The 9,773-nt window shown below is 48.1% G+C and overlaps 1 protein-coding gene across 4 annotated transcripts in view; it reads right to left on the reverse strand.

Annotated features, from left to right (window-relative positions):
* The window catches only part of ATP2C2 (ATPase secretory pathway Ca2+ transporting 2), a 22,315-nt gene extending 14,005 nt beyond the window's left edge, over positions 1–8,310 (reverse strand). For 2 of the 4 annotated variants that reach the window (XM_048958976.1, XM_048958974.1), the window contains exons 1-10: positions 7,500–8,309; positions 4,195–4,302; positions 3,591–3,707; positions 1,858–1,947; positions 1,747–1,782; positions 1,604–1,665; positions 951–1,059; positions 723–872; positions 552–620; positions 50–125 (exon numbers count right to left, since the gene is read on the reverse strand). In XM_048958976.1, coding sequence (XP_048814933.1) covers positions 50–125; positions 552–620; positions 723–872; positions 951–1,059; positions 1,604–1,665; positions 1,747–1,782; positions 1,858–1,947; positions 3,591–3,707; positions 4,195–4,302; positions 7,500–7,598 — 916 coding nt within the window. In that variant the 5' untranslated portion in view covers positions 7,599–8,309. The other 2 variants (XM_048958977.1, XM_048958975.1) reach the window with 2 other exon arrangements.
* Between the last annotated feature and the right edge of the window lie 1,463 nt (positions 8,311–9,773).

Consider the following 9,773-nt stretch of genomic DNA (forward strand, 5'->3'; position numbering starts at 1 on the left):
AAGGCTCTCCCAGCTCCACACACAGCTGTGAGCATTGTGTTCAACTCACCAATTATGCCAAAGGAGAAAAGGGTGAGTTGCTTCCCCAGTCTGTCCATGCTTTTTTGGAGAGGTGTTTTGGGAGTCTGGAAACATGAGAGAACAGCTGTTTTTCTTTGTGCATTATGAAAGATGAGAAGATGAAGGTAGGGCAGAATGACAGCCCCACACAGACCTACTCATTATTACTGCGGTCCTTACAACTGCCCCATGCTGCCCAGTGCTTACCCACTCCAAACCTGAGATCAACAGTTGATTAGTTTCTAACACCTCATCTGTGTTTGGTTCAGAGATGCAGCCAGTGAAAGCATGGCATGTGCACAACTAAAAATTGATATACTAGAGGAAGTGGAGGCAAATAAAGAAAGAAAACCAACCAACCAAGAAGTCACGTGGTTCAGGCATCTCTCAGTCATGCAGGCATTCAACAGCAGAGACAGATCTAATGCATTAACCCCCAGCAGTGCTCCCCCTCATGATTCACCATTTCCAGAGTGACCCAGAGACTTTACCTCTTCAGCTTGCATCATTTTGAACACCTCTCCAAACTGTGAATTTTCACCTGTCCCGATAACTACACCCTGAAAAGAGGAAAAAAAGAAAAAAGAAAAACAGATGAAAAATCTTTTAGATAAGATTCTGTGACTAATATCAGGGAAAAGACTGGGGGTGAGAGGACTCACTTTTCCCTTCCCATATCGCACCAGGGTCCCCATGAAAACAACATTGCTCAGAGTGGTTATGTCTCCAGCTTCTAGTAACACACCATCAGTCTTGTTGCAAGGCTCAGCTTCTCCTGTAAAACTGGATTCATCCACCAGCAGATCTGTAACCTAAATAAAAACATGCAATTTCTTGCACTGGTAACACACCCTTTCAAAGCTGGCCCTTCTCCACGGAGCTGCATTTACCTCTATTAGCCTGAGGTCTGCAGGTACCCTATCACCAACAGAAAGATATATGATATCTCCAGGCACAAGCTCTCTTGCTAGAAGATGCTGCAGTTTTCCTTCCCTCAGGCTAGATTAGACAAATGGAAAAAGAAGAAAAGAAATCAGGCTGTGAGCTCATTATTCTTTCTGCAGGCTCAGGAATGACAGGCAGGAAAGCAAGAGCTCTGCCCCAAGGATCTTGGGGTGTAAATAACAAAATCTGCACTAAACATAAAATCATAGAATGCTTTGTGTTGGAAGAGACCTTAGAAATCATCTTTTTCCAACCCCCCTGTATGGGCAAGGACACCTCCCATTAGACCATGAGAAGAGAGAGTTCCTTCCCTCTTGCTCAGTTTAAATTAGTAGGGTACAGAAACAGAAGGGTACATCACAGAACATTTACATGTCACCAATAAATGACATGAGGTCCCAATTAGTTACGCTGCAGTGCTGTCTCCCCAGAGCTTTCTCTTCTCCAGGCTGAACAACCCCAGCACTCTCAGCCCATCTTCATCTTCCAGACACTGCTTTCTCATTACACCAGCAACGACCTGCAATCATACTCCTTGCCAGCCAGTCCTGCCCCATAACCCATAGGACTCACACCCTACCAGCCAGCTGCGCCTCACCAGTTGCACTCAGGAGGAACCAACTTGTTCAGTTCTTCCAGAGACTTTTCAGAACGATACTCCTTTTAAATCAGAAAGGAAAAGAAACCAAGTTAGGTGAGCAACCTGCTGGGAGCAGTGGGGCTGAGCCCTGCTTCACGTACCTGGATGAAGGCCACGGTGACCACGATGAGCACAGCCTGAGGACAGAGAGGTGTTACAGGCACTTGGGCTTTGGGAAGCAAAGGGCTGGGGAACAGAAGATGTGCACCTACCATGGTGATGCTCGCAGCATCCTCGTACTCCTTAGTGATGACGCTTACCAAAGCAGAAGCCAGCAACAAGAGAATGAGGGGATTTTTAAACTGGAAAAGGAAACAAAACGAATCAGAACATAAACACGGTCTGAGCTGGTCTCAGAGCTGTTCAGAAAGGGCTGGAGATGCTGTCTGGCTGCAAGAACCTTCCTGTATGGAGTGGGTGCAGTGTTTGTAGTCAGACTGGGGTCCGCAAGGACAGCACTGAGGCTCACACCAACACAAACCGATGTCCCCACTTTCCCCCACCCTACACAGGCAAGGTTTGCCTTTTCAGATACCTAGGGCAGGGCTAGCACTGAAATCTCCAATCTCCTTAGAGGCATGACAGGCACAGACAAAGCCTTTTATTGTCTTTTAGAATTCGATACTAGAACTCCTATCTTTTTTCCCCCCACCCTCCCCTTTTCTCCTCATTAATCTGCCAAGCTCTGCCCTGGTCACAGGAGCCAGCACTGTCAGGTGTTGCAACCCTCACCCCCCCAGAATGGGAAACATCACCAAAATCAGCAGCAGAATGGGGAAGCCACGCATGATGGGAGAGTACTGTCACTTTCTCCTTCAATTGGGGCAAGGATTTTAAGGGCCCTGCTCCCACATGCAAAAATCACCACTCCATTTAGCTAGCATAGGAACTGGTAGAACTAAATGGCACTGAATAATTTGTTTCATGTCCTCACAGGAGAAATAATTTGTTAAGGCAGCCAAGGAAGAGTCAAAAAACAAAACAAAACAAAAACCAAACAATCAAACCAAACAACCCAGCATCTCATTTTTTAATTGAAAATAAAAGAATCCTTGAAGAGATTGAGTGATGCTTACATCAAAGCAGTAAAAGTGCATTGATCACACAGGAAAAAAAAGGGTAATCCATGAAATAAAAAGCAAGCCTTCCAAAACAAAGAGAATCTTCATTACCCAGCTAAGGCAACACCAAAAGGAGCAAAGTAACAATAATAAAAATTAAAAAATAGCCAAACAGTCAAATTGCTAGCTGAAAACAAACAGGTAAATAAAACCACTCTTCCTATTTGGTTAAAAACCTCAAAGAATCACAGAATCACCAAGGTTGAAAAAGGTCTCCAAGATCATCCAGCCTGACATCCATCTACTGCCAACACTGCCCCGCTACACCACGTCCCTTAGTACCACTCCTAAACCTTTCTTGGCCACCTCCAGGGATGGTGACTCCACCAGTCCCTGGGCAGAGGAAGTGATCTTTCAGAGAACAAAAATTAACAAAAATTCCTTGGAGAGGTGAAAGATGCTTTCAATGTATATGAGAGTATTTAAGAACATTCAAGATAAGCTGGCTGGGGAAAACAAAGACAGCAAATCCACCTTCTGCCTGATTCCTTGGGTACAGCTGGCTTTTCCAAACCTTCCCAGATTTTATCGGTTACCTTAAAGAGAGCAGATGTGCTCAGAAACCAGTTCACTGAGCTATAACTTTTGATTTGTGGGCTGCATGGAGATTAAAAGGTTTATTTTTATTTTAAGATGTTATCTCCAGGTTAAATGAAGCCGCATCTGCACCTCACAATGGCTTTACTGTGGGAACAGTTTCTGGATCTGGGGCACATCCTGTCCCAGGGCTGAATTCATGGAATGTTTCAATATAGAGACTTGCCCAAGCCACCCCAGTTAGGGGCTGTCAGCAGGAACCAGGAATCCATGCCAAAAATACTTACCTGGTCCAGGTATTTCTTCCATATAGGCTCTGTGGCATCTACTGAAAATTCATTCCAGCCATGTTTTAACCTTCGCTGCAGCACAGAAAACTCGGAGAGCCCAGTCTGTAAATCAACCTAGCAGGACATCAAAGTAAAACAACATTACGTGGTGTAGGATCCTCACAGAAAACTACAAATGCAAGTCTAAACATCAGACTCTCACTTTGCCCAGGAGCAAAGCAAGAGAGACTGAGAACCTCCCTCTTGTGCCTCAGTACCTCTCCATCCATCTCACTGGCCATAAGCAGCAGTCACAATGCCAGGCATTGCACCCAGCCCTGCCAGGGTCAACATCCCTGCTGGGGACCAGCAACCCCATTCAGCAGCAGCAATGCTGTGAGCAGGGGATGGGGCAGAGCTGGAGCACGAGGCCAGGCTGTGAAGTCGGCTGAGAGTGATAAAACCAGGAATTTTGTCTCTGAAATTAAACTTGCTCTAAAAAGCAAGTTTGAAATATTTTGTGTGCACTCGCATGATGATTTTTAAGGAGCTGCTGGTGATTTGGGTCAATAGCTGCACAGCCTACAGTGTTATGTTTCTGAATGTAGCTACAATCCCTTACGTTTAAGGCTTTAGCCAAGTCTTCTTTATGGCATTTACAAGCATCTTTTGGTAGCAGAACTGTCACTTCCTTCTCCTGTTCAATGACTTTCAGCTCACACTCCTGGCTCTGCAGAAAGGAGATAAAGCACTTGTTAGATGAGGGCCCCATCAGCAGAAACCATTTAGTATTTCTCTACTCCTTCCTCAACTCCATTCTCTTATCCTATCAGCCCTGTGGTCCCATAGGTAACAAAACCACATCCCCACTGCAGCACTTTGTAACACTCCCTAATTAATCCTCAGCCCCAAAGTCAGGTGCACCCCATTGCTCTACAGCCCCAGCGTTCACCCCAAGGTTGCTAGGAATGCTGGCTCTGTCCCTGCAGGCAGGAGATCCTTCCTGTGGGGGTGGGAGAGCAGGACATTTGCTGTGCTGTCAGAATGACCAACAACATTATTACACTCAATTCTGTTTGGTTATTAGGCTAAATTTGCTCACCCCTGTGTACATCCAATGGTCAGCTCATCATTGCAATCCCCTCCAGCTGCTTGGCAGAGAGGGGCAGGCAGGGACTGGGACCAGCTGAGTGGTTTTCTATCAAACTCTCACAATGACTGAGGTGCTGCCTGGGTTGAAAGGCTGTCTGAACCTTCTTTAGGGCTGTTATCGGCTGGCAGAAAGCAACACGATTAGGAGCTGAATTGCCAAAAGACAAATGTGGCAGTGCTGTGGGTAGGAAAGCATGAGGGGCCCTGTTGTTTGCAGGGATCCCGCCCAAGATAAGCATTTTGACATGCCAGAGTTACCAGTGTTTCCCTCTGTGTTCTGTGCTCAGAGAAAGGAAAGCCTGGTTCTCCTTATTAAAAACAAAACCAACCTGTCAGAGGGAAAAAAGAATGGTAATGGTGAGCTAGGACGATCTCTGCCCCAACAGGAGGAAGCAGACCCTGCCTCCATTGCCTCCAAGTGGGAGAAATCAGCCTCATCTTACGGATCTTATGGACTGATGAGAGGTGATGGAGGATGGGAAGCGGCACAGGCACGAGGCAATGTGCCTACAGTTTTACACTGCTGGTGGAGCAGCCAGGTCTGCCAGCTCTGTCACTGGTATTTACCTTCAGGAAGGTGTGGAGAAGAGGAATGACAGAAGCACATGCATGATGTCTGAGCACCATGGCTGCTGTGAATGAGTGCTTTTACTGCTGTGAGCTAATCCATACTGATCAGCCTGTGCCTGGCCATGACTGCCTATCAGCGTGGCGTGGCTTTTACTTCCAGGACAGCTCCAGTGATGTACAAGTTGGGAGTATGTTTTGCATCGTTTTCTATCTATGTTTTAAACCAGATGTGGGCTATCAATATTAACAATTCACATTTTCAGCCCTTTATCCCTTATATGTAACTGAAGCACAACAGAGTGACATCATACAGCTGGGCAACAAGACACAACAAAACCTGTGGCAGAGCTTTGCAGCTGCCTGCCCTGTCACCTCCATCCCTGACCCCAAAACAAGCCATCAATTGTTATGCAGCAAGGGGAAAAGCATGGGGCTCCTGGACCAGTCTGTATGTTGTAATCTGGTCATAAGTGGGCTAAGTTGTCTAGTCTAACAAGAGGTCCTTTAAAGCCTTAAGCAGAAGCCTTCTTGTGTATTCTTCATGCTTATGGAATGAAATAAGCCCACCTCAACCCTGAATGGAGGACAGGGCTGGGTAGTGTCTGTGCTCAAGGCTTTGGCTCCTGAGACTCAGCTGGATTCAGTGCCACAAGGGAAAGGACAGAAAGGGTTCTGCAGAGGCAATGTGCATGGGGTGTCAGGGAAATGGGAGTCATTTACCAGGCTAAATCACAGCCTGGGAATATGCTCCTGATACACCAAGTTGTTCAAGCCATGGCGGTTACTGGGATGCTTACAAAATACAAAGAATTGTTGGGTGAACTTAAATAGAACAGCTTGGAAATTTTCTTTTTGAGGGTGTAATAACTGTGCTATTCATTACTCCACCCCACAGACCAGCAGTGACCCCACAGACCTTGAAGCGGTTTCTATTTGTGACAGCATTATTAGAAGCTTTCCTGGTGTGCCCCTAAATAACATCTATGAAGGCTCTGGAATGAGATCCCTCCTGACATCCTCCAGCCCCTGCAGAGCTGTGCTGCAACAGCTGCCTTGTGTTCACCACCAAGGACCTGCCTGAAGCCACTGGGCTTTCACATCTCTGCCTACTTGCCATGCTCACAGCAGAAACTGGTCATCCTACCATGCTATGAGCGTGTCACACTCTGCAGGACCAGAGCTATAATTCAAGCAGGGCGTACATCTCACAGTAAATATGTATCACTGTTTATTTTGGCACAGCAGCAGAACAAGCCAGCCTAATTGCTGGAGGCACTGTGACTGCACAGTGTTAGAAACCTCAGCCTCCCATCGAAACAAGACTGCAGACACTCGCAGCCTCAGCCGCATCGCCCTCTCCTTGGGGTCTGGGGCTGTGCTTGAGGAGCATGGAGCAGCACCACACACCGTGCTGCTATGAGGAAAAGCTCAATGCCTTGCGTTCTTCTCTCTGTCACGCTGATCAGCCCCTCTGCTGGAAAGACAAGGCTCTGAAAGGCTCAGAGGATTAGCAGAAGTGATATCTGAGAACAGGCCTCAGTCAGATGATCGCAGGAAAGAACCTGAGGATCTGGAAACGTGTGGATGGTTTTGTTGAGAATGGACTAAGGGCGAACCCTGCATGCTGAGGATCGGGTTCATGTGGGAGAGCACCGCATCGCTCTGATGTGTGGGAGAAAAGTGTGTCTTGAGCAATGGAAATCCCTGTGCTGAGCAAGTGTGGCAACAAAAGAATCCCAGCCTGCAACTTTTAGTGGAGAAAAACCAACAGTAGCAACAAATATGACATCTGAACCACTGTGCTTTGACCCATAGGCAGTAGTGATAAGAGGTAGTAAAAAACAGCATTCGTACATCAGCATCTTTCAGGAAAAGCAAGCATTGTGAAGCAGGCTCCTCAAGCTGAGCCCTGCAGCCCAGCTCAGTGCAGCAATGCCCAGGAGCAGCACAGGGAACCCACGGTGTGTGCACTGCCCAGCAACCCGCAGACCCTGAGCGGTGTGCACTGCATGCAGCCCACAGAAACAAGCCCCCTCCTCACCCTGCTGCCTGGCAGACATCGTTACCCCCATCCCAGCTCACAGCCACAGCCACATCACACACTCCCACGGCACAGAGCAGATCGGCAGGCAGAGGCGACAGACTGAACCCCAAGCACAAAAAGTATTTCGGCAGGTCCCAGCAAGGGCTTTGGGAAATCCTCACCTCCTCTTCTGGCTCGGTGCTCCCAAGGGGCTGATATTTCTGCACGAAGCGAGCAGATGGCCGTTTGGGGAAGAGTTTGGCGAGCACTCCTTCCACCATCTTTGCCGGGGCGGTGGGAGCACCCAGTGCCACGGGCACTGCTTGGATTGCCCTGCAAGCAATCCAAGCAGTGGTTACAGGCAGGGCTGTGGTTACAGGCAGGGAGAGGCAGTGTCACCTGCTGCCAAGTCACGCCTTCGGCTGCAGGTGCCGGAGGGAGGCTGCACACCCTTCGCCCACAAAGCCAGAGGAAGCCTGTCTATGTTTAAGAGAGGTTGTGGCGATACGAGAGCGTGGTGTGTGTGTGCACCTGGAGATCACACTGAGAGCTTAGCAGCTTGGATTTTCTTCTGCTTGGGCACCGATGCATGGCGTGTGTGTAAGGTGAGCCCCCACCCTGCTCAGGTGAACCCACTGTGAGTTTGCGATGCTGATTTATTAAATAGCGCGGTCGTTCATCTGCCAGAGGGGAGTGTTTTCTTGGTGGATCTCAACATATGGATGAGGTTAACCAGCTGCGTACTTTGGGAGATTTACAGCTGCCTGTCAGGGAGCATCATGCTTGGGTCTGCACCAGGAAACCTACACACTCCCCCAGGCAGTGTGACTGCAGGGCTCATGAGGCTTAAACTGTCCCTCTGGGGTAGGCAAACTGTGGGATTAAATCCTACCTCTCCAGGGAAAGCTGTGGTTAGGGAACAAACGTCATTCCCAATTAAAGGAAAAGAAATGGTGCCATTATCTGCAGAAGAACTGTTTTCTGCCAGCACCCCAATCTACCTGTGGTGCCCAAAGCCTGGCCAACTTCCAACCACTGAGCCTTTCAGTGCAGCCTTAGTTGCATCTTCCAGGTCCCAGCTCCAGCAAAAATGGAGGAGCCCTAGGGACACCCCACATGATGCTGTAAGATGCAGGGAACACTTGTTTCCAACACGCCATGCTCCACTGCAGCAGCCTGGATTGAGGATTCCTTTCCAAAGGCTGAGGGAAGAGCAAAATGATTGGGAAACACTGCAAACAGCCAGTCTCTTGTAAAACAAGGCTGGGACTTCCTACTTCTCTCAGCTCCCGATTGAGAAATGCTTTCTTAATGACCCAAAGCGGATGCGTCAGGCAGATGAAGGAAGTTCCTGCATCACTGCAACAATGTTCCTTCCCATGGGAAAACAGCCAGGATCATGCTGGGCACTGGTTTTCAGGCAGTTCACATCCAGGTCTTCAGGGTCTTAGTCCGGGCTTGAAGGCAGCCAGGGCTCTCAGAGGCACTGGGAAGGTTCAAAACTTAGCAAAATCTATAGGAATGAGGTGGCAAATTATCCCAGCATTCCACATGCATTTGACTATTTTCTATCCTTGTGCAGCTTTTGCAAAGAGCAGAAGTGCATCCAGCTAGCTCTACCATGGTCCTGATAAAAAGAGAAGGCACTACCTCACAAGAAAATGCATCCCTCTGCTCATCTGAGCACGTTTGTCACGGGCACAGCCTTGGGGTCCTGTTGAATCATCCCTCATGTCCTGATAGAAAAAACGTGAAAAACATTTCCTCCCTGTCTGTGCTTGGAGGAAAGATTTGCCTGAGCTTGTCCTTGCTTTTCTGACCCCCAGACCTCTCCCACCACCTATACAGCCAGCACATAGCAGAGGAGCAACCAATAGGCAAAACCTCAGCTCGTCCCGAGGCCAGCTTTGTGCAATGTGTGTGGGTTGTACAATCCCAAGTGCGGCTCTTGTAAGCCAAGCGCTGCTGACAACGCAGCTAATTGAGCAACAGGCTCTTGTTGCTGGTTTCCTCCTATAACTTCCTCCTCTTGGCACAGAGCTGCTGCTTGTGGAGACACACATAGCTCCGTACTGAATAAACAACCCAGAGAAGAACAAAATCCTGAGTGTATGTAGGGTACAGAGGCCAACATGCCTCAGCCCAGTGAACACTGGGGCACCCACTGGGTGCTAAGCACCGAAGTCAGGCAGACAGGTGACACAGGATTGTAGAATATCCCATGCTGGAGGGGACCCCAAGGATCATGGAGTCCAACTGCTGGCCAGGACTAAACTGAATCAAGGCTATAATGTAAAGAAAGCAATACTGATACAAGCTGTTTTTCTTCATTCTGGACTAACACATTTTTCACACTACAGAAAAAAAAAACACCATAGCAATTACAGTTTTTTCTATTATTTCCTATTTTCCTATTATTTCTTAGTACTGTGAGGAGGAAATGTTTCTCTCAGAGG

Source organism: Lagopus muta, chromosome 12, assembly GCF_023343835.1.
Source record: "Lagopus muta isolate bLagMut1 chromosome 12, bLagMut1 primary, whole genome shotgun sequence".
In the NCBI taxonomy this organism is placed as follows: Eukaryota; Metazoa; Chordata; class Aves; order Galliformes; family Phasianidae; genus Lagopus; species Lagopus muta.